The 23,856-nt window shown below is 52.0% G+C and overlaps 1 protein-coding gene and 1 long non-coding RNA gene across 4 annotated transcripts; one reads left to right on the forward strand and one right to left on the reverse strand.

Annotated features, from left to right (window-relative positions):
- On the reverse strand, window positions 1–21,754 carry SPATC1 (spermatogenesis and centriole associated 1). Of its 3 annotated transcripts, none has more exons than XM_087447277.1 (6): window positions 21,550–21,754; window positions 7,494–7,823; window positions 7,191–7,391; window positions 6,527–7,066; window positions 6,258–6,397; window positions 1–330 (listed from the first exon to the last, which is right to left on the reverse strand). In XM_087447277.1, exons 1-6 carry the CDS (start codon window positions 21,752–21,754, stop codon window positions 1–3), a joined length of 1,746 nt encoding a protein of 581 aa, XP_087303403.1. The 3 variants fall into 3 exon arrangements, with proteins under 3 accessions (XP_087303403.1, XP_087303402.1, XP_004443124.1); XM_087447276.1 differs by having other exon boundaries at window positions 7,191–7,504; window positions 7,607–7,823; window positions 21,544–21,754; XM_004443067.3 differs by having other exon boundaries at window positions 7,191–7,823.
- On the forward strand, window positions 15,120–23,856 carry LOC147913960 (uncharacterized). The gene is made up of 4 exons (XR_015555938.1): window positions 15,120–15,171; window positions 16,544–17,017; window positions 21,536–21,740; window positions 22,923–23,856. It is a non-coding gene; the product is annotated as an uncharacterized LOC147913960 (long non-coding RNA).

Raw genomic sequence — 23,856 nt, forward strand, 5'->3', positions numbered from 1 at the left:
TCACCAGATGAACATGGGCTTGCCGTCATCGTGCGCCAACTGGCTGAGGCAGGAGAGCAGCAGCAGTGCATCAGTGAGCATGCTGGGGTGCACAGTCTCCACCAGCACGCGCTGCAGGAAATCCACTGTGTAGGAGCCGCCCTCAGACACAGCCAGCTCAGGCCGCTCGCGCAGGATGCCATAGGCGTTCACCAGCTGCTCAGTCAGTGCCGGGTGCACTCGCCCATTGTAGCCCAGGCTCTGCAGCCGGTTCATGATGCTCACGTAGCGCTGTGTGAGCGTCTGGCACAGCTCCTCATCTAGCTTGCGGTTGCTGGGGTTCAGGGAGGCCTGAGGGGAGAGTGGCCGTCAGGGACCCTCCTGCCCCACACCAGTGCACGGGCAGGCGAGGGGCAAGTGAGGCTGAGGGGGTGTGGTTGCAGGAAAACCACGACCAGAGGGAGTGTGCTTGAAGGAGGTGTCCTGGAGGTCCTGGGAGAGAGGCCCCAAGGGGTCTAGGGTAGGGGGAGCCCGGTGGGCTGAGCCTGAGCCGAGAGGTTCCTGAGGCCCCATCACCTGCTCCACCCACCCCATTCCTGTTGCCTGCTCCACCCACCACCAGGGATTTGGCACTGATCTGAGGCCACAAGGAACTGAGGACAGAAAGCATGGCTGGGAGCCTGGAGGCGAAGGAAAGAGGAGGGGGGCTCATAATGCCCCCAGGGCTGCCCCACCCAGGAGACACCCCTCAGAGGCTTGCCCAGACCTCCTCCTGTTTCCCTGCCCTGCTACCTCTCAGCCTCCTCTCCAGGTCCCTCTTGTCACCTCAGGCTGCATCCTCAGCACACTCAGGCCTGCACATCCCCTGCACAGAGCCCCTTCCCTCCCCTCATGCTGAACTGATGACCTCAGGCCCAGAACTAAGCACCTTCTGTCTCAGTACTAGGGGTCCTGCTGCCCCTCAGGTGCCCACTCCTGGTGCCTGGACCTGGAGACTAGCAGCAACTGGGTCAGTCTCCACCTACTTCTTCATCGCCTGTGCCCCCCTAGCCTCAGCATCTCACCATGAAGTCAGCCCCTCCTCTCCACCCATCCTGCCATTGCCTCCTGGGCATGTGACCTGGGAAGTTAGGACTGAGCCTGCCTCAGGGAGGGCTTCCTGGAGGGAGAGGGTGCTGGGCTGAGATCTGGAGGACCAGGACAATAGAGGGAAAGAAACTTCCAGGCTGAGGAACAGCGTGCATGGCATGAATGATGCCAGGAAGCAGAGCACAGAGTGAGGGGCCCATGGGGAGAGCCAGGTTCAACAGCTGCTTCTGTCACCACACAGGGTCTGAGCCTTAGTTTCCCTGCAGTGACATGGAGAAAACAGCACCATGTGACAGGGCTGTTTTGAAGATTAAAGGAAATGTCTCCACGGGGCACTGAGCATTGTATCTGTGCCAGCCAGCGCCAACACGTGAGGATCCCTATGCCACGGGACACATCAGAGGGCTCTCACATTGAACAGAGTTTTGTTTCAAAGGACTAGAGAAGGGAGGGGCATCCTGGGATGTTGAAGTTTGCCAGGGTGAGACTAGGATCTGGGTGGGGAGGAGACTGCAAGGCAGCAGCACTCTCTGAGCGCCCGGCTCCCATCCTCAAACTCTCCTGCCCCTCGTAGCACCTGTCACCCCGCCTCTCTAGCATATATATTGATGGCTTTTCTTATTTATGGAAGGTCTCCCCAGGAGAGGGTGAGCTCCCTGGGGGCAAAGACTGTGTCTATTTGATATGCACTTGGCATACACTGAATGCTCTGTATTAGTCAGGAGTGAACAGATGGAGGGGCAAGGGCAGCTGTGGACCAGTACGGTGACAGCGGTTTGGACCAGGGGGTAGGAGTGGAGGACAAGAGAACGTAGATGTGGATACGTATGCGGGAAAAATCTTTCCAGGGAGAAGCAGCAGGACCTGGTGTTGGATGTGGAAGAGAGAAGAGGCGTGAGCAAATACACACACACCTCCAGGAGAGCGTGCACATGCTTGTCATTCAGTCTCTCCATCCTGGAACATTACGACATTGACCACATGCTCCGTGATAAGGGAAATGGCAGAAAATGTCACAGAATCAGTGTGGTACAGCCCTTGTTCTCTGAACACAGGGCAAGTGTGTTAGAAATCAACAATAAAGAGACAGCCAAACGCCCCTCAGATAATGGAGACTGGAAAGTGGCTCCTAACTGACTCACGGATTCGAGAGGAGATCTGGTTCAGTTTGTGAGATATTTCTACCTGAACAGCCCCATGCCCACCCGTCCAACCCTGTAGGATACAGCCGAGCGCCACTCCCAGGCAGGTTGGAGTGGTAGTGGATGCACAGGCTGTGAGCCTGCCACATTTCCGACCCGGGGAGACGACAGAGCCCTCTCCCTGTGCCCTGCCTGGGTCCTGCTCCAGGAGCCACGCTGGCTGGCGTTCCCTTGTGCCAGTTGTTAAATATTTTTAATGTCTACCTGACTAAAGGGAACTTCCTTGCCCTAAATGTATATATTTAAAAACAAAAGAGATGTAAAATAAAATGACTTAAGGGCTCAACCCAAGAAAGAAAAATAAAGCAAATCTATAGGAAGAAGAGAGAAGGAAATAAAGAGCAGAAATGAGGAAATAGAATCCAAAGGCTCAACAGAGAGGATCAGCAAGACAAAACTGGGCAAAGTCAACACACTCCACTGACGAGGACAAGCGTCCCCACCTGCCTTTCACGAATGAAACTTCCAGTCGAGACCACGAGTCCCGCGGTCCTGCAGCAAGGCCTGACGTCACTAAGTTCGAGCCAATGGGATGAGACTAGGACTGTGAGCTCCGCCCCTGGGCCGAGCTCTGGGACTGCGGGACCCGGCCACAGGGGCGAGGGGGTGGCCAGCAGGGCCTGACAGCCCTGTGGAGAGATCAAGACCTGGCTTATTGAAGCCCCTGCATTTCTGTCACAGCAGCTTGGCACGGTATCTAAAAAGTAGTGAAGCTGCATAAGTCATAAATAACAGCAAACTGAGCATCCTAGTGCGTTAAAAACCACCAGGGATGGGGTGTGGTTTATGACCAGAATATCTGCTCGGGTGTCTCAATATGTTAAGAGAAAAGGAGGAGGAGAAGAATACCATGTGATCATCTCAATGAGAGGCAGAAAACATTCTAAAAAATTCAATATTTGTTCATGATTAAGGAAAAAAACAAAACCTCTTAACAAGTGAGAAAGAGGGAAAACTTTGTAACCTGATGGGGCAGATACTGAACCTGGCTTATCTGGCTTCTGTGTTAGTGCCTGCTAGTGCCTTCCTGAACTCTAAGAGGCTGGAAGCTAAAAATCACCTTTTCCAGAGTCCCCTGTGGCTTAAGTATCCCTGTGACCTGGGTTTCTGCAAGGCAGATGCATGTGGGTGGAACTTCCAGGTTAAAGTGAGCACCTAGAGGAGGCGGTGCACGAAGGGAGAGTGGATTTTCTGGATTGTGCAGTGGCACGTCACTGGTTCTTCAGAGGCAGCTGTACCAAATTTCGGGCATCTGCATGCTGTCCCTGGGGCAGTCATGGCAATGGTGGTCCACTAGGAAAGTCCCTTGGTGTGCTGGCGTTTTTACTGGCTGTGTAGCAAACAAGCCCAATTTCATGTCCTTCCTGGAGCTTCTCCAACCATCTAAACATTTATAACAAACGCCATTCTGCTTATGTCAGCTAGTGGGGATTATGTTATCTGCAACCAAGAACTCTGATTTGCCTAAAGAAGATCTGGCAAAAAGTGTAGAACACACATCATACTTAACGGGAAGATTAGAAGTGTGTGTTCCTAGTCAAGTCAGAAACAGGATGAGGTTGCCATATTACCCGCTTTTTAAAAATACTATACAAGATGGTTGTCTACATAGAAAAGCCAAGACGATATACAGGCTATTAGAACTAGTAAGAGGCTTTGGGAGGGTATCTGGATAACAAATCATTACACAAAAGCATTCTTGGAAGGCAGGCCAGTGAGTGGGATTCTGGAGAGCATCAGAGTGCACCACAGACCCAGCTGGACACAGTCACAAGGCACCACCCTCAGTCACCCTCACACTGATGCAGCCAGACTCCGGGTCTCCTAGGACTAGGGTGCCAAAAGGAAGGGAGCTCAGAGCATCTCCCATAGAGCAGAAGATCTTTGCAATTGGGTAGAAGAGGTGACAGGCATGCACACTGGGACAACTTTTAGTTGGGCTTAAAAGATTGCATAACTTTGAACTTATAAAAAAAAGATGGCCAGGTGCCATGAAAAAAGTCAACCAGTCCTCACTGAATAACGGAGCTCTATTAAAGCTTTTCAGCTGTAAGCTAACAGCATTCATGAAACAAACAACCTCAGTTTGGACAATACCAGGTTTGACCAGCTTTAGTGGGTCTGGGCAGAATTTAGAGATTCTAGCAACCACCAACATTGGAGTTCAACATGCAGAAAAACAAACAAGATATTTTGATGAAGGGAAATAAAAAGCCCGACAAAGTGGAATTAGATGCATATAGGAACCAATGAATGGTCCAGCCAAGCAGGCATGATGGCCTTAAGACCAGGATGCATCTTTATGATCCTCAGATGCGACCAGACATCAGTCAACCTGCTGTGGGCCCTACAGAGGGCCAGCCAGGGAGTGTTCGCTGGGGTCCGGAAGGCAACTTCTGTGCAGGTGGGCTCCAGTGGGGCCGCACCTCAGGAGCTTGGGCAGCAAATGTATGGTCCTGGCAGTGCCAGTCATTGCTGATGGAAGGTGAATGGGGGCAATGGCTCAGGAAGTGGTGACAGTGGCCATTGGGCAGAGTGACCAGATGAGCGTTGTGGTGAGAGCCATAGGCTCCTCGGAGGCCACCAAGATGGCAGCTGAGGCACTGACTCAGGGGACACCAAGCTCCTTGACCTCCTCAAACACCAAAAAAAATTGCCTTACATACGTTTTGCTTTTCTCCTCCTGCCTCTTCTCTAAAGAGCTGCCATTTAGTATCGTGACTGCTGGATTCCACTGCATAAACAATAACTTGCCTGTGAGTGAGCAGAGCCCTGGACACCAGAGGACTTGCACAGCCAGCAACTATGTCCAAGATCGATGCATGTTTATCATCTGTTAAACAGGCTCCTTCAAGCAGTAGGAAACCTCTGTTCACAGTTTAATATCTAGTTCTCTGTGGGCAACTAGACCTGTTCTTGTAATGAAATGTAGTCTTTGCCAACGAGATATCAGATGCAGCATTTTAGAGGCATAACTATTGTGCTTCTACTGAATTGTTTGTTGATTTTTTGTGTGTGTGGGAGGAAGATCAGCTCTGAGCTAACATCCATGCCAACTCTCCTCTTTTTCCTGGGGAAGACTGGCCCTGGGCTAACATCCATGCCCATCTTCCTCTACTTTATATGGGACGCCGCCACAGCATGGCCTGACAAGTGGTACATTGGTGCACGCCCGGGATCTGAACCTGGGCCACCAGCAGTGGGGCACGCGCACTTAACCCCTATGCCATAGAGCCAGCCCCTGTCGATTTTTGAATAGCCACAGTCAGTCTGCACTTGTGACACAGCAGTGGGGGCTGCGGTCCTGGACACGAGTCAAGGGTCGTCAAACCAAACATGACCAAAGCGGGCCCTGCTGACACAAGCAACAGAAATGACGGGTGCGTGGGAGTAGCCAACATTGTAAAGATTCGAAACTTCCCCAGTTTAATCTATAAAGCAACACAAAACTAAAAATTTGAACTAGATTTTTTCCTGGAACTTGAGGGACTGATCCTAAAATTCATATTGAAGAGCGAAGGGCCTAGAGGGGCTGAGGCAATCTGCAAGAAGAAAGAGCCCCAGGCTCCATCACCCCTCCAAGATGAGGACAGTATGGGCTGGGGAGAGTCCACACACGTGGGCCTGGGAGAGGGGCCTGAGGCGGGCTGGGCAGCGCCCCTGTGCCCCCACTGCTCCAGCCTTAAGCAAGACATGAAAAGTACAAACGATAAAGGAAAACGTGGATAATTCTGACCACATTAAAATTAAGAACCTAACCAAAGGACACCTGAACAAAAGGAAAGGGCAAGCTCAAACCTGGAGACAGACGAACCCACTGTGACCAAAAATCGTTCCTGCCCAATCACACACCCAGGTCCACAGTCCACAGACAGAGACAGCCTGAGAGGAAGTGCCTGCGGGCACAGAGGGATCACCTGCTCCCCATCCCTGCCAGGTGCCGGCGGCAGGCCCTCTGGCGGTGAGTGGGAGACAGACACCACACACCTGGATGATCTTCTCTGGAATGTTGGAGACGGTGAAGCCGTAGAGGCGCACACGCTCGGGGAAGATGCTGGACAGGATCCTGCGGTCCAGCTGGAAGGCGATCTCCCCCACCAGCCTCTCCCAGGCCAGCTGCTTCGAATCTAGGGACAAGACGCGGTGGAGGGAATGGTCAGTGGCTGTGGTCAGCAGCCCAGGTGAGTGCCAGGGAGGTCTCCAAGGGCAGCAGGGGAGACCACCAGACTCGCGCTGAACCCCCCTGCGTCACTGACCTCGGGAGCTGTCAGGGAACTTGCTGGCCTTTCGGTGGGCCAGCTTCCGCTCCAACTCCAGGATGCTTTTCCGAGATGTTTCCGTGACACGTGGACCCCGGGCGTTGTTGACTGAAGCCGGGGAAGATGAGGTTCGAGGTGGGGAGTGGCGGTTGCGTGGAGGGGAGTGGGGGGTGGGTGAGGGCTGGGTAGGGGAGTGGTGCTCCCGGGAGGGGCAGTGGGGGATGGGCTGGGCAATGTGGGTGGTGCTCGAGGGGGTGTGGTTGGTGGCAGCTTGGGGGGCGGGAGTGGGGGCAGAGAGGAGGCCTGTGACAGTGGGGGGGGCAGTTGGGGAGGTGGAGTCAGAGGCAGGAACCGCTTGTCCCTGAGGGGCACCAGGCTGGGTCTGGGCCTCTGAGGGGCTGTAGGAGAAGGCCGTCATGGGGCCAGGAGTGCCCCCGGTACCGATGGGGGTGGAGGTCTGGATGGGCACACCCACAAATGTCACACTGAGGGGCTCTGGGTCCTGGGTTGGCCAGGGGTGCTCAGTGGAGAGTGGGACTAGTGACATGGGGGGACAGAAAAGAGAAGAGGCGGATTAGAGAAATGCAGGACCAGGGACTGGCCTGGCAGGGGGCCCCCTCCCCCCAGGACCCCCTGCTGCCCCTCCCCCTGCACCTACTACCTTTGGAGGTGGCAGCAGGCCCCGTGCCGGCTGAGGGATGGGGTCCAGAGGGGCATCCTTGGAGCGGCTCTGCCAGCCGCACCCTTGGAGCCTCTGACAGCACCCCATTGCTAATGGGGTTGGCCAGAAGGTTTTGAGACACACCTAGAGGGGCCGCCGTGGAGGTGAGCAGGGGGCTGCTCAGAGAGACGTCCACCGTGCCTGTCATAGGGGCCATCAGGGGGCTGCTTGGAGTCAGGGGGCCAGTGGAAGGCAGGCCCAAGGAGCTGGCCAGTGTGCCCACCTGGGACACCGCCACGGGGCTGGCCAGATGGTTGCTTGGAGTCAGGGGGCCAGTGGAAGGCAGGCCCAGGGAGCTGGCCAGTGTGCCCGCCTGGGACACTGCCCTGGGGCTGGCCAGGTGGCTGCTCAGGGGGCCGGTCAGAAGGCTGGTGAGTGGGCTGCTCTGGGACGTGGGCCCTGGGCCAGGCAGCAGTGTGTTGAGAGGGCCCATCAGGGGGCTCACGATGGGTCCAGATGCGGAGCTAGGCTGTGGACTGTTTAGCATGTCGGCCAGGGGTGCCAGAGCCACTATCCCCACTTCTTCCAGGACAGGTTCGTTTGCTGCTGCCGGGGACGGGGACAGGAAGACACCTGGGGGACACAGAGAAAGCACTGAGACCCCAGGCAGGCCCCTTGGGGCTGGGGGCTCTCTCCCCGCTGTGGCAGGGCCTGGACCAAGTAGCCCATCTGCCTCTGTTGAGCTGACCAACCGTCTCTGAGCTTCACCTCTTAGGTGGGCCGGACAACGACCTCTCTACCTCCGAGGGAGATCTGTGCAGCTCAGTGGATCTCAGAAGAGGCTCAGGCCCCTCGTCTCTTGGTCCTCGGAGGAAGCTAACACTTGCTCTCCCACACAAGGACCTTTCACAGCTGCCCGCCCCTCAAATGTGCCCACTGCAATGAGCTGCTGATCCTTGCTGAGGAGAGGAGGGTCTTCTGGCAGCTGGAACCCCAAGTTGACCCCTCTGTTTCCTGGTGAGGAAGAGTGGGCCTGGGCCTCCTGACCATGTCCTTTTGGGGACAGCCGAGCCTCAGCAGGTGGGGGACTCTCAGGGAGGCCAGAGCTAGAACAGGCTTAGAGCCTCACGTGGCACCGCTGGTGTGCCCGGCCCCTGCCTGCGGTGTCTCCGTGAACAGTGGATGCTGGCGCAAGGGGCCTGGTCGGCCCAGGCACGCTTCACACTCCTGGAGCCCTGCGTGGGGGCCTGGGAGCCCGTTTTCCTTGGCTCTCCTGGGAGAGTGCCCTTGAATGACCACGTTAAGGGGAGAAGGCCCCTAGGCCCACAGCAGCTGGGGGAGGGTACAGGGGAGGTTTTTGTGAGCGTGCAATTTAACTGAAAACTTCCACTTTTTTTTTTGTTATAAAAGCAGTACATGCACATTATGGGGAAAGAATAGAAACATAGAAAAGTAAGAAAAGGTGAAAAACCACTGGAGCCCTTTTATCCCACGGTCAGTCCTGCTGTAAAGCTCCGTGTTGCCTTGAAGACTTTCTCCACATATTAATATAGACGAGGGGTGGACAAACGTTTTCTGGAAAGGGCTAGTAGGAAGTATTTCCAGCTTTGCTGGCCATTTCGTCTCTGTTCAGCTACTCAATTCTGCCATTTTTGTGCGAGAGCAGCCACAGACAGCACGGAAATGAATGCACGTGGATGCGTGGCAGTAACACTTTATTATGGACACTACTATTTGAATTTCCTGTACTTTTGCATGTCATGAAATAGTATTCTTCCTTTGATTGTCTTTCAACCATTTAAAGATGTAAAATCCATTCTTAGCTCCCAGGCCACGCACAAATGGGTGGTGGCTGTACGGGTCGCCCATGTCCTTGTGTACCCCACCTCTTCTTCCTGGACCCACAGCACGGTGGCCTCCAGCAGCAGCATTCTCTGAAAACAGCACTTATGGTGGCTGCAGAGGCTTCTAGCTTGTGCAAGTGTCATTGTTTATTGAACCGATTCCAATTGTTGGGCATTTGAATTGATTCCAGTTTTCCCAATGACAAATAATTCTAGTACATAAATCTTTGTTATTGATTTTTTGCCTGTAAACAGACATTTTAGAGGTTCTTAATGCATGCTGCCAAATCTACCTTCTTTAAGACCTCTCAGAAACATTCTGACATTCCCTTGGAAGTCCCTGGGCATGTCACTTAAATCTCTGCCAACGCTATGCTGCATAATGTGTGGCAAGATGTCCTGCCACTTTATTTTCGTTTTAAGTTTTGTTATTTTTCTCTCAAACAAGTAAACTAAAATTGCGTAATCAAATCAACCAGTCTTTTTTATGATTTCTTGCTTTGGCTTTTTGGAAATTTTTGCTTTAGAATCGAAGAGACAAAAAACCTTGTGAGCCAAAGGGAAGTAGCCCATGGAGAGGAAGAACATGAAAGAGAAGGGGCAGCTGGTGGGGCAGATTTGGGGAAGACGTCAAAGAGCCCTGATGGGGAAGAGAGAGGGATGAAGTGGGCGATGGAGATTGAAGTGGGGACATTTGCCCTTGTTGGCCTCTGTTTCCTCTGAGAGGAGCCCAGGGTCTGGATGATATGGGAAAAGACCACTTGGGCAGCATCTTCTGGATGGCGAGAGAGAAGACAGTCATAGGTCACCTTTCCCTGCACAGCCAGGGAGCTAGAGGAGTGCCGTGGTGCCTCACTCACAGCACAACCAGGCCCTCGCAGGGTCTCTGAGGCCCTGGTGATCTGGTTTCCACCTCACTGACCCCCCCCCACCCCAGATCTCCTTGCTGTCCCTCTGGGATGTCTCTGGGGTGTTGTCCCCACTCAGTGTCTCAGTTCATTTTCCTTCTTCCCTCCGACACCGTCTCCCACCAGGCTTTCACTTGCCCTCCACCCAAACACTCATCGAGGCACCAGTGACCCCACGTTGTAGAATCCAACCCTCGGTCTTCAGGCTCCATCTTCCTTGTTGGTGGGTGGCATTCACACAGTGGAGAGCTCCTCCTTATTGAAATTCTGTCTTGGTTTGGTGTCTGGGTTCCTGGTGACCTGGCTTCTTCCGAGTGCTGCTGGTCCCAACTCATCTGCCTTCCTAGGGGCAGCCCCAAGCTTTCCCTGAGTCTGCTCTTCCTCAGTGAGTTGATGCAGCTTGGGCACTGGGGACCAGCTACACACCCTGCTCGCACTCAGGCTGGACTCCAGACTCACACCCTCAACGGCCTGACCCACTTTTTCCCCGGGGTTCTGCTGGGGACTCCAGTTTGGCACTCCTTCAGTTCCCTCTGCAGCCTTGGCGCACTGTCAGTGGGCATCTTTGCCCTTTCAGGAGCTCAGGCTCCATGCAGTGAGCCTCAACACTTCTCTTTCACTCACACCCTGCATCCAATCTGCCTGAAACACCTTCAAATATATCCAGAATCAAGCACGTGGACCACCAGCACCGCCCCACCCTGGTCCACACCAATATTACCCCACATGGATTATTGCAGGAGCCTCTTGGCTGGTTTCCTGATGCTGGACTTTTTCCTCAAACATCAGCCAGAGTGTTCTGCTTAAAATGCCCACCAACTCACCATCTAGTTCTGAGTGCTAGGTTATTCAAGGACCCCCGTGGTCTGGCCTGTCACCTCTCTGACTTTGATGTTCCTCTGATCTCCTTCTCACACCCTCTGCTCCAGCCCGTTGGGCCTCCTTGCTGTTCCTTAAATGCTCCAGGCACACTCTTGCCTGTGCCTTTGCATTGGCTGTTCTCTCTGCCTGGAACACTCTTCCAGTGTGTACAGCCAGCCCCCACACTTCCATCCATCCCTCCTCAGAGAGGTCTTCCATCTAAAATCACCAATTTCCTTTACCTCAGCTGTTCCTTCCCCTTTTGCTGGACTGTTTCCTACTAAGAACTTATCTCTCTCTAGATGTTCTACATTGACTTATTGGTTTATCCCATCTCTCTCCACTAGAATGAAGCTCCATGAGGGCAGGGGTTTGTCTGGTTGCTGCTGTTTCCCAGTGCCTAGAACAGTGCTTGGGCCACAGAAAGTGTTCAGTAAATATAAAGAAAATGATGTGTATATGAGCAGAAATGAAACTTGATGACTAAAAAAAATTGGTCAGGGGCCGGCCCTGGTGGCCTAGTGGTTAAGTTCAGCGCGCTCCACTTTGGTGGCCTGGGTTCGGTTCCTGGGCGCAGAGCTACACCACTTGTCAGTGGCCATGCTGTGGCGGTGACCCACATACAAAATAGAGAAAGATTGACAACAGATGTTAGCTCAGGGTGAATCTTACTCAAGCAAAAAGAGGAAGATTGGGGACAGATGTTAGCTCAGGGCAAATCTTCCTCAGGAAAAAAAAAATTGATCAGCATAGGAATTGAGGTCTATTTGACTTGAGTTTGTTCTCCTAAACACTGAAAGCTTAATCTGACCACAGAAGGAAGTGTCTATAAAATGACCTTATATACTGTGACCACTGACAGCCATATAAGATCCAAAATTGAATCAGATAACATGTTACTACCTGAAGGAGTGGTGTGGTCCTCAGACTACAAAGAGTGCAAGATTCATTGGGGTCTACAAAAATCAATTGTATTTCCAAACACTTGCAATGAATAGTCCAAAAATAAAATCAAGAAAACAGCATAAAAAAGAATAAAATATTTTGGAATAAATTTAACAAAAGAAATGCAAAACTTATACTCTGAAAACTAAAAACATTGTTGAAAGAAATTAAAGAAGATCTAAATAAATGGAAAAACAACTCATGTCCAGGACTGGAAGATTTAATATTGCTAAGATAGCAATACTCTCCAGGTTGATCTACAGGTTCAATGCAATCCCTATCAGAATCCAAGCTATCTTCTTTGTAGACACTGACAAGCTGATCCTAAAATTCATATGGATTTGCAAGGAACCCAAAATGGCCAAAGCAATATTGGAAAAAAAAGAAAGTTGGAGGGCTAACTTCCAGATTTCAAAACTTACTACCAAGCTACAGTGATCAAGACTGTGTGGCACTGGCATAAGGATAGACATATAGATCAATGGAATAGAATAGGGAGTCCAGAAATAAATCCATACATCTATGGTCAACTGATTTTCAACAAGAGTGCCAAGACAATTCATTAGGGAAAGAAGAATCTTTTCAAAAAATGGTTCTGGGAAAACTGGATATCCATGTGCAAAAGAATGAAGTTGGACCCTTATCTCATACCATATACAAAAGTTAACTCAAATGGATCAAAGAGCTAAAACTATAAAATTCTTAGAAGAAAACATAGGGGCATATCTCCCTGACCTTAGATTTGGCAATGGAATGTTAGATGTGACACCAAAAGCATGAGCAACAAAAGAAACAATAAGTAAGTTGGATTTCATCAAAATTAAAATCTTCTATGTTTCAAAAGGCCCTCTCAAGAAAGTGAAAAGAAAACCCACAGAATGGGAGAAAATATTTGCAAGTCATATATTTGATAATGGATTTGTATCCAGAATATATAAAGAACTCGTACAACTCATACAATAATAAAAGGACAAATAGCCCAGTTTAAAAATGGGCAAAAGATCTGAACAGACATTTCCCAGAGATGATATACAAATGGCCAATAAAGTGCATGAAAATATGCTCAACCTCATTAGTCATCAGGGAAATGCAAACCAAAACCACAATGAGATACCACTTCATGCTCACTAGGATGGCTACAACTAAAAAGTCAGATAATAAGAATTGGCAAGGATGTGAGGAAATTGGAAGGCTCATATGTTGCTGGTGGGAATGTAAAATAGTGTAGCCACTTTGGAAAACAATCTGGCAGTTCTTCAGATGGTTAAACATAGAGTTACCATATGACCCAGCAATTCCAATCCTAGATATATACCCAAGAGAAGTGGAAGCATACATCTACATAAAAACTTGTACATGAATGTTTATAGCAGCATTATTCATAATAGCTGAAAAGAGAAAACAAAAGTCTATCAACTGATGAATGGATAAACAAAATATGGTACATCCATTGATGGAATACCATTCATCCATAAAAAAACCCCAGGCCCCCCCCCAATCCTACCTAGAAGTACTGATTCATGCTAAAACATGGATAAACCTTGAAAACATTATGCTAAATGGAAGAATTCAGTCACAAAAGCCACATATGTATGATTCCATTTATATGGAATGTCCGGAATAGGCAAATCCATAAAAACAGAAAGTAAATTAGTGGTTGAGGAAGATGGGTGGTAGGAATGTGATGGTTAAAGGGTTTATTTGCGGGCGACGAAAGTGTTATAAAATTGATTGTGGCGATGTTTGTACATATCTGTGAATATATGAAAAACCATTGAATCGTACACTTTAAATGGGTGAATTGTATGGCATGTGAATTATATCTCAATAAAGTTATTTTAAAAAAGGTTCATTGGGGTCACAGGTAGTTAGGGAAAGACACATTCATGGTTCAGGGGCCAATTAAGTGCACCCCTGGGTGGCACTGCAGGCTCTATGGGCACAAAGTGTGTGTCCACTGCTCAGGGCCAAGACTGTAATGGCCTCAGTCATGGACACAGTGTCCGTAGGGTTTGCAACCCATCAGCGTCACTGATTAGACTCTCAGGAGCAGCCTTGCCGATATCTCTGGCTGGGAGATGGGGAACACTAATAATACTTGTGCCAGGACATCAGGTGTGAACACGAGTGTTCTGAGCTAACAGGAGCCAAGGGCCAAGACTCTGTTGAAGAAATTTCAGTCCTACAGCCTTGTATTCTAATGCAAAATGTACAAGTGATTGTTTTAAATTTTTTACAATTTATGTTCAATTGATTTAGATTTGTGAGTTGAAATCTTTCTAGGCTTATGTACAGTATTAGAACCTTAAAGAGAACTTTAGATGCGTTGTGTCTACTTAAAAAGCAAATTCACCTGTAATTTTATCCTCAAAACGAGTTTATTCAGGAATAGCCAAGAGAATTGCAATTCAGGATGTGGATGCTATGGCAAACCATAGGCAAATCCAGAGAACAAAGGAAGGAAGCTGCTTTTATAGAGAAAAGGGTGAGTAGGGAGGGGCTGTTCTAAAGGAAAGTCCACTGGGGGAAAATAACAGTTAGGGCGGCAATGGCTTCTCATTGGCTGAGCTGTGGCGTTTCTCATTGGCTGGGCTGTTGCCTGGCGGGGAGAGAAATCTTCCTACAGTAGTAAAGTAGTTTTACTTCCCATGGAAGACGTGTCTGTCTCTTCCTGTCTGATATAATCCATGATGTGTGGTGGGGGTGAGAGCTCCCCCTACAGGCCTTCCTGACCCCAATTTAGTTGAGGTTTCTTTTGTTAATTTCCACAGCTGCGTTTATATATTTTATATGTAAGAATTATTTAGGGTCCAGGAAGGTTTGTTTGTTACACCAGACAATTGAAGTTAAAGGTTTACAAACGCAGTTTACAATGCTTTAAACTGTTTAACCGAACTTCTGATTTCCTCCCCAAGCCAGCTCCTCGCAGGGGCAGCTCCAGCCTTCCCGCTGCCAGGCCGGGACTTTGCAGCGGCCTCCTCGGGTCTCCCCCGCTCATCGCCTCGATCAGGACATGCGCCTTTACACTGTCCTGTGTGCCCATCTCCCGCGCCCGCTCCCCCTCTGGTGTGCAGCGGCCCTCGCAGGGGTCCCTCCCCAGTCTGCGCCCCGTTCCCGGCCTCTACGATCTCTGACCCCTCCCCCCGGCGCAGACGTCCGCCCCGCTAGGCCCACACCGGGCCCACCGCGAACAGGGGCGGCCCGGCCCCCGAGACCCCAGTCCACGCGGGGTCAGAGGCCGGGACAGCCAAGGTTGGGGGAGGCGCCGCAGCAGGCCAGAGAGGGCGGGGCGCCGAGAAGGCCCCCTGACGGGGCGGTGCCCGAGCGTGGGGGCGGGACCTGACGGGGCGGGGTTTGGGCGGGACGCTGTTGCTTTCGACGCGGGAGGACGACGAGGGAAGTTGGACCCACGAGGAGAGACTGGTGAGCGAAGGCGGCTCTAGCTGAGGGTTCCAAGAGAGCTGGGGCTGCAGGACGGGGCGGGGACAGAGCGAGGGGGATGGTGACAGGTCCTGAGAGGGGACGGGGTCGTGAGGAAGGGATCGGGGTCGTGACGGAGGGGACGGGGCCCTGAGGGGGGGGACGGGGCCCTGAAGGGCAGGGCGGGGCTCTGAGTGGGCGGAGGGGGTACTGGGCGAGAAGACAGGGCCCTGGGGGGCAGGATGGGGCCCTGAGGGGGCAGACAGGGTCCTGCGGGAGGGAACGGGGCCCTGAAGTGGGGACAGGGTCCTGGGGAGAGGATGGGGCCCTCGGGGCGGACGGGGCCCTGGGGGAAGGATGCCCTGAGGGGGCACTGTGTCCTGTCGGGGAGGATGGGATCCTAGAGGGGAGGGACGGGGTCCTGGGGGAGAACGGGCCCTGGGGGAGGGGACAGGGCCCTGAGGGCGAGGACGGGGCCCTGAGGGAGGGGACAGGGCCCTGATGGGGGAGGATGGGGCCCAGAGGGGACGGGCAGGGTCCTGAGGGGGCACTGTGTCCTGACCCCGGGCGGGGGGACGGGGTCCTGAGGGGGCGGACAGGGTTCTGAGGGAAGGGGATGGGGTCGTAGGGCAAGGACGGGATCCTGACGGGGGGACGGGGCCCTGGAGGGGGATGGGGTCCTGAGGGGGCGGACATGGTTCTGAGGGAAGGGGATGGGGTCGTAGGGCAAGGACGGGATCCTGAGCGGGGGATGGGATCCTGAGGGGGGGACAGGGTCCTGAGTGGCATGTGTCCTGTGTGGGATGTTTCCGGGGGTCTTAGGGTTGGTTCCTGCTGTAGGGAGTAGGGTAGGGGTGGGGGTTGGGCCTGGGCCCCGGGGCATCTGGTCCTGGGGGAAGATGGGTCCTGAGGGGCTGAGAAGGGTTCTGAGGGGGTATGGTTGGGTCCTGATGGGGGAGGCGTGGGTCCTGAGGGGAGGAAGGAGGCCCTGAGGAGGTGGACAGACCTTGAGGGGAGGGAGGTGGTGGGGAGCAGGGGTGGTAAAAGGCCCTTCTGAAAAAAGGAAGAAGGCTGCTCCCTGCCCAAGAGGAGAGAGGGGAGAGTGGGCAGCAGGCAGTGGGGCTGGGGAGGAGGATGGGCTTAGGTGAGGAAGCTGTGGGGAGTGGGGGAGGGTGCCAGGTGGGAAGAGCAGCAGAGGTCAGCAGCCGCCCTGCCCTGATGGCTTTTCCCATCCTGACTGCCTGTCCTGTCCTGACCGCCTTTGTGTGGAGGAGCCAGGTCTGACCAGTGGGGACGGGAGCCAGTTTTTGGAGCAGTCAGTGTTTTAGTGACTTGCGCACTCAGTTTGGCCCTCATTTCCTCTCTACTCCAACAGCCCTGCCTCCCCGTCCATCTTCTATCTCCTGAGACACCCCAGTGCGGAGCTCTGAGCGAGTCCCAAGCCCTCAGGAGCAGGAGGCCCTGCAGTTCTAATCCCATCCTGGCTCCACCTCCCACCTTCCGCGTTCACTGGGTCAAGACCTAAACCTCTTGGCGTCTGTTTCTTCACTGTGAAGTTAATTCAGCCAACAGCCAACGTTTACTGATTTCTTGCCACTCAGAATACCCACTCTGACCGTGAAGTTGCACTTTCTGCTTTGCTCAGAAGATCACTTCCGGCCACCTGGTTTTTGAGCCTCTCTAGATCTCTAGTGCACTGGCCTCTTTGTTTTCCCCCGTCTGACAGCCCAACCTGGTCTCCACTTCCCTCTATGATGTGCCCAAATTCTTGGCAAGTCATCAGCAGCTCCGCCTGCCTGCGTCCCCGAAGCCTGCTCCCCACCCCACCAACCGAATGCTGCTGGAGAAGGTTGGTGGCTCCCGCCTTTATAATCCACAGATGCTAGCACCGTTTGGGCCCACTACACTGACAGACGGACTTCCCAGGTTCTCCTCTCAGTTCATTCTGCCATTTTCACTCTATTTCAGACCTTCTCCATCTTCCTCTCTCTACCCTTGCTTTCAGAGAATGACATTTTTACAGAGAAAATTGAAGCCATGGTTCTGGAGTTTCCTCAGCTTCCCACCTGGCCTTCTCACTCACCCTTTCCTTCCTCCTTCCCTTCTCTGACAGTGGGAGAGGTGCTCTTCCTTCAGTTAAGGGCATCTTTCACTCTATAAAGTATCACGTTTCTCCTTCATATCTTCCAACAGTTCTCCTGGCTCCTTCCCTCCACATAGCAACAAACTCAGATCTCTGCCATCTTGAAAAGAAGCTCTGAACTCCATGCCCCTCTCCAGCTACTGCCCACCCCCCCACCCAAAGCCACACTTTGTGAACTAAATGTCCACCATCTATTCTCTCCATTTTCTCACTCACTCTTCTGCTCACTCAGTGGGCCTTTCCCACCCATGGTGGTGTTGAAATCACTCTAACCGAGGTCATTTATGCCAAGTCATTAGCACTTTTTTTTTGTTTTACCACTTTTCTTGCTTGACCTCTTGGCAGTCTTTATTCTGTTGACACTCTGTTCCCTTCGAAGCTGTCTCTTGGCTTCCGTGACATTACACTTTTGAAGTTTCCCTTGACTCTCTGGATGCTCCTTTGCCAGCTTCTCTACCTATCCTGACTCAGGACTTGCCCCTCAGTCTCTTACTGTATTCTCTCTTCCCAGATGGTCTCATCCCTTGCTGCAGCTTCAGTTATCAACAAGTCTTGAATCTTTTCTCTCTAGCCCTGACCTCTCCTCTGAGCTTCAGGCTCATATTGCCACTGCTTCCTGGACGTTCCACGTGGATGTCATATGGATGCCTTAAGTCAGATTGTCCAAAATACAACTCATTCGCTTCCTCCAAAACTGCATTTCCTTCTCCCAGGCTCACCCTGGGTAAGAGCACAAACAGGAGGCCCGCATACCGTATGTTGCAATAGTTAAAAGTTATCAGTCTAGCTAACAAACTGTTAAGTTATGTTCCATCTTCTTACCTGACAAATGAACCTTCATAACAACCTGGAAGTTCAGGTTCGAATTTAGGATTCTTGTACTCTCTGGAGTTCTGTGCCAGAATGTGGTGGCTTGGTGAGAGCTCGCCCCTGGCCTCTGACCCTCATCCTGCATCCCTTCTCTTCCCACCTGGGGTTGGTCCTGCGCTGCGAGGGGCCTGGCACACACGCTTGTGAACACCCACAAGCCCAAGCTTTGTTTCTTCCCATGTTTCTCCTAAATGGGGATGGGCCAGAGCTGTGGACTGGACGGGTAGGGAGGTAGTGCTGTGTGCAAGAGTACAAGGGAAGAGAAGGGTGGGCCCAGAAAGAGGAACTGAAGATCAAGTTTAGGAGAGCAAATCAAGAATAAGAGCCTGACTTCATAAGGAAAGCAAGTCACAAGGAACGGGCGGGGGAACCGGCAGGGTGAGGAAGTGGCTGGAGAAAGATCCTCTGAGGCAACTACAGGGATCCGTCTTGGCTGGGCCTGGGGATGAGAGTTTGCAGTCTCAGGACATTTGCCACCTCTGCTGGAGCAGCAGACACATTCTGGACTCTCTTTTTTTCATCCCTCATATCCAAGCAGTTAGTTTTCTTACTAAATAACTTGAATTGATTTCTCTCCACCACTAGTTCACACCATCATCTCCCCCCTGGATGGCTGCAAGGGCCTCAGTCTAACCCATCTCCCTGCCTCACTGTTGTCTCTCTTGAATCCATTTTCCCCACAGCAGCTGGAATGAACTTTCTGAAGCACAAACACGATTACTCCCTGTTAGAAACTACCAGTGTCTGCTTATTGCCTTTAGGAGCAAGTCCAGGCTCCTTAACATGTCATTTGTGGTCCTTGGCAATCTGACCCATGCTGATCTCTGGAGCTGCGTTGTTCACCTCTCACTGGCCCCAACACACACACACGCACCCCACACATACACTCAAATACAAACATCACACACACACACCACACATACTTACACACATTCAGACACTATCACACACAGCAACTCACAAAACACTCACACACATCACACATACTGCACTCTCACACACTCATACCACACATATTCATGCAAACAGCCACACGCATTTTTCTCACACTCACACAATACACACTATTGAGGTATGCATGCCACATACTCTCATACATTCTCACATATGCACACTCCAGTCACTTGCACACCCACACCACACATTCTACACATATACCACACAATCCAAATACACACTCACAGACCACATACACTTGCACACTGCATTCACATGCTCACACACACCCCTGCTAATGACTGAGACAATAGATGGGTGATTCATATCACTCGTGCTCACACACACCTCACTTCACACCCACACCCATACACTCTCACACACATACCACACATATACACAGCCTGGGCTTTAACCACACTGATCTAGTTCTCATTCCTGCAACCCCCAGGTCCGGGGCTTTGCTGCTCCTCCTCTTGGAATGCCCCTTCCCCTTCACCACCCGCTGTCTGGGCTCACTTCGTTCAGAAAGCCTCTCCTAACTCCCTAAGCTTGACCCTTCAGGAGGTGGAAGACTAGAAGTGGTCCAATGACGTTCTTAAGAATCAAACCTAAAAGGAGAAGGCTTGCTTGGTTAGCCTGGACTGGGAAACCAGAGTCTGGTTTCTTAAACTGTGAGCTTTCTTAAACGTTGTGCCTCCCTATGCATATTATTTTTGTCACCCTGTCTGTTATCTCCAAGTCATTACTGATAAAACCTTTCAAAGGAGAGGGACCTGTGTGCTTGTGATCAGTAAGGAGGGACTGTAAAGACAGGTTCCATGCCACAGCCAGGTTGGATGGAACCCAGTGGGTAGAGAGTGGGGGGAGGCAGCTGTCAAGAGTAAAGGGAAGACAGCTTTGAGCTGGAAGTAGGGTAGTGGGGACGGGAGCGCAGACCTGGGGGGTTCAGTGTCTTGGTGGAAAGGCCCAGTTCTTAATCAGAAATGTGTCTAGTTTGGAGTCAGCTAAGTTCCGGGACTCATTGGGTCTGCAAGATCCTCTGAGGGCATCTCCACTTCTAGGGTAAGGTTGAAGCCCATAGCAGGTGGGTTGGCTGGGGGTAGAGGGCAGGGCCTGAGGCAGCCTGGAAGCAGCAGCAATTAAGTTGAGCCAGGGAGTGGACAGCCCGGCTGAAAGTGCTCTTGGAACTCAGAAAGAGGAGGGTAATCAGTCCCAAATGCCGTGCAGACATTGAGAAGGATGTGGCCCCTGGGAAGCCACCTGTGACCTTTCTAGAACAGCAGAGTGTCAGGGTCCGCTGCCAAGCTGTAGAGGCTTACGTGGCAGAGACTGAAAGAACGGAGTCCTCCTCTCAGGGAAGGAGGATGGTTTCACGCCTGATTGTGAACAGAGGCAGGTGGCCAGCAGGCAGGACGAAGTGCAGGGCCTGTGACAGGGCAGGTCACTGCAAGGGTAAGTGGCTCTGAGCACGCATGTAGAAGTCTGCCTTGGAAAGGAGAGCACACAGCCTTCTTCAGGATAGGAAGGACATTGTAGAGAGCGGGAGAGATGTGGATGTAACAACCACCATTTGTCACCTCCTCACCCTATGTAACCTTCACCAGCACACTGTGACAGCCACTGACTCCTATTGCCACACATAGGACCTTGCCACCCCTAGAAATTCCCCCTCTGATATCTTCAATGCCAAACACTTTCTGCCCACAGCTTTCCATTCTTCTGGCACCTCCTTTTTCCTGTCACCACATTCAGCCTCTCTGGCCTGCTGGCCTCTGAGCGCCCTCCTGGCTCAGTCCCTATGCCCCAGACCTAACCCTGCAGATCTTCACTTCACCTGCTTTTCTGCAAACACCTGTAACTTCTTTGCCCATTCTACTGTCTCATCCTACTCTGTAAGTTTTCTCCAGCCCCAGGCCTCTGTCAGACACTAATGATTCCCAAACCTCATGCTTCAGTCCTGGTTTCTCTTACTGGCTTCTAGACTTGGGTTGTCTATAGCCTACTGGCCGTCTCTAAGTGGGGAGTAATGAGGGAGAGTAATGGAGGTGCTAAGGGTAAGGGATGGAGGAGATGGGTGGGGAGGCTGGGAGTGAGTGACATATTGGAGCCAGTAGGGCAGCACGTTTAGATTCTGGAGCCTGGGAAATTCCCAGTCTATGGAGCTGCTTGGGAGTTTAGCTGAGAGGAGGGTTTTGGGCTGGGGCTCCTACCATCAGGTGGATGGGACTGGTGCCTCATTTTGCCCTTTCATCCTGATGGTCCTGTGTCCTCACCCTCCCCTCATGGTGGGGCCACCTTCTCACAAGTTTGTTACTATCTATGCCCCTCTCTGCCTGACTTCCCAAGACCTCAGCACACAGTCTCTCCTCTTCGGTGCAGGCTCACCCTTCCCTCCCCGATCTCCTTGAACTCAAGCCCCTAATAGTTACCCTGGCGTTGGGAAGAGCCAGCCGCTGCCTCGCCAACCCCGCTGGTGAACCCGCTGATGCCCAGGCCACCCGCCTGCGTCTTGATCGCCGACTTGAGCTCATGATTCTCCCGAATAAGCCGCACCAGCTTCTTCAGTTCCTCGTTTTCCCGCACCAGCCTCTCGATCTGATGCCGAAGCCCTTCATAATTGGTGAGTAAAGACATGCCCCAGGGCAGCGGGAAGGGTGCAGCCCACGGGCGGGCACTGCACCTGGAGGCTGCCCAGGGCCCCGGGCCTTGCCCGGGCTGGAGGAGGGCGCCAGAGTTTGCAAATAGCAAGGCTGGCCTGGTGGGCCCTGGGTATTGTGAGGTCAGAGGCTGTGCCCTCCTCCTTGCCCTCTCTGCTCTAACAGGCTCAGCTCTCCATGCCTCCAGGCCTCTGCATAGGCCCTGCCTTGGCCTGGAATGTACTGGTCCCTTCTCTGTTTGGCCAACTTCGTTCTCGAGATGCCTCCTCTGTGAAGCTTCCTCTCATCCATGGCAAGCTAATTGCTGCCCTCTAGGCCTCCCCTGCAGACCTTTCCTCTGTCAGCACTTATCCGGCTCTGTGCAGTTAGCTCTTTAAAGCTGTTTTGCTCACTTTATATTGAGGGCAGGGATTGTGTGACTCACCAGCATCCAGCAAAGGGCCTGGTGCAGTACAGGTAGGTAATCAGTGAATATCTGTTGAACAAAAACTCATCACCCACCTTCCTGGCCAGGGTGCCCTTGCCTTGGGATCTTCGGCATACCTGGATTTAGCCTGTCAGCCTTCTCCTGGGGACATTCTCTCTTGGACACCTGGATACTGGACCATGCTTTCTTCCAACTCCAGCTCAGAGCCTTTCTCTGACTGCTGGCCAAGGGCTCCCTTGTCCAAGCACCTTGCTCCCTATAGCTTGGAGTTTCTATTTCTGGTGACTCAGGTCCCCTATTCCAAATCCCCTGGTAGCGTCTCCTCTGTGCCCACACCTCTATTCTCTAGCTCCTTGAATTTTCTTTGTTTTTTTTGGTGAGGAAGATCGGCCCTGAGCTAACATCCATTGCCAATCTTCCTCTTTTTGCTTGAGGAAGATTGCCACTGAGCTAACATGTGTGCCAGTCTTCCTCTATTTTGTATGTAGGACGCCACCGCAGCATGGCTTGATGAGCGGTGTGTAGGTCCATGCCTGGGATCCAAACCTGTGAACACTGGGCCGCTGAAGTGGAGTGTGTGAACTTAACCGCTACGCCACCGGGCCATCCCCTCCTTGAATTTTCTTGACTTAGTCCTTCAAGAACCCAAGACTGCATTCCTCTCATCAGGTTCCAAGAACTCAGATCTCTTAGTTCTTATTGTGCTTCCTTTTTTCAGAGCTATCTACAGAGAGAACTTTTTGGACCTGACCTTGGGAGTCAAGGGAGGCTGTGTCCTTGTGACCTCCACTGGTTCTGCAGGCATCCGCTCTCAAACAGGAGATATAAGTCAGAGGGCACACCTGGTAGGAGTGTGGGGATGTGAATGGGATTGAAGATAAGCCAGGGCTGGGGTCAGTGTGGGTTGAGCATTCCACCTGGACCTCACAATGGGGGCCTTCCCCCACCCTCCTTTCATGCCCTGACTGAGTCACTCTGGCCCTAGGGACCAGGGCTGAGATCTCTTCAGTGGGGCAGATCTCTCCATACCCTCTGCTCTTTATAGAACACCTCTGCTTGGCTCTCCTCCAGCACATGAAAATAAGCTTATCACTGCTTTCTCAGTCCTCTCCCACCATTTATTCTTGCCCCACTGTTGGCCTTTCCTTGGGTTGACGCCATTCCTTGGTCTTTGCCATCTGTGATGATTAAATTGTGTGTGTCAGCTTGGCTAGGCTATGGTGCCCAGGTGTTTGGTCAAACACTAGTGTAGACACTGCTGTGAAGGTATTTTGCAGATGTGATAAACCTCTATAATCAGTTGACTTTGAGTAAAGGAAGTTATCCTCAATTGTGTGGGTGGGCTTCATCCAGTCAGTTGAAGGCCTTAAGAGAGAAAGGTTTTCCACGGAAGAAGGAATTCTGCCTCAACACTGTCCCAGAAATCCTGCCTGAGTTTCCAGTGTGCTGGCCTGCTCTACAGACTTCCGACTTGCCAGCCCCCACAATTGTATGAACCAATTCCTTAGAATAAATCTCTTAATATGCATGAACTCTAACTGATACACCATCTCTATTTCCTTTTGTACCAGTGCTTCTTTCCTCCAAAAAATATACATTGAGCACCAACTGTGTAGCAGGCATTGTGTTAGGAATTGTGGGTTCAGTGCTAA

Source organism: Ceratotherium simum, chromosome 23 (assembly GCF_057802395.1).
Source record: "Ceratotherium simum simum isolate JZ-2026a chromosome 23, ASM5780239v1, whole genome shotgun sequence".
Classification (NCBI taxonomy): domain Eukaryota; kingdom Metazoa; phylum Chordata; class Mammalia; order Perissodactyla; family Rhinocerotidae; genus Ceratotherium; species Ceratotherium simum.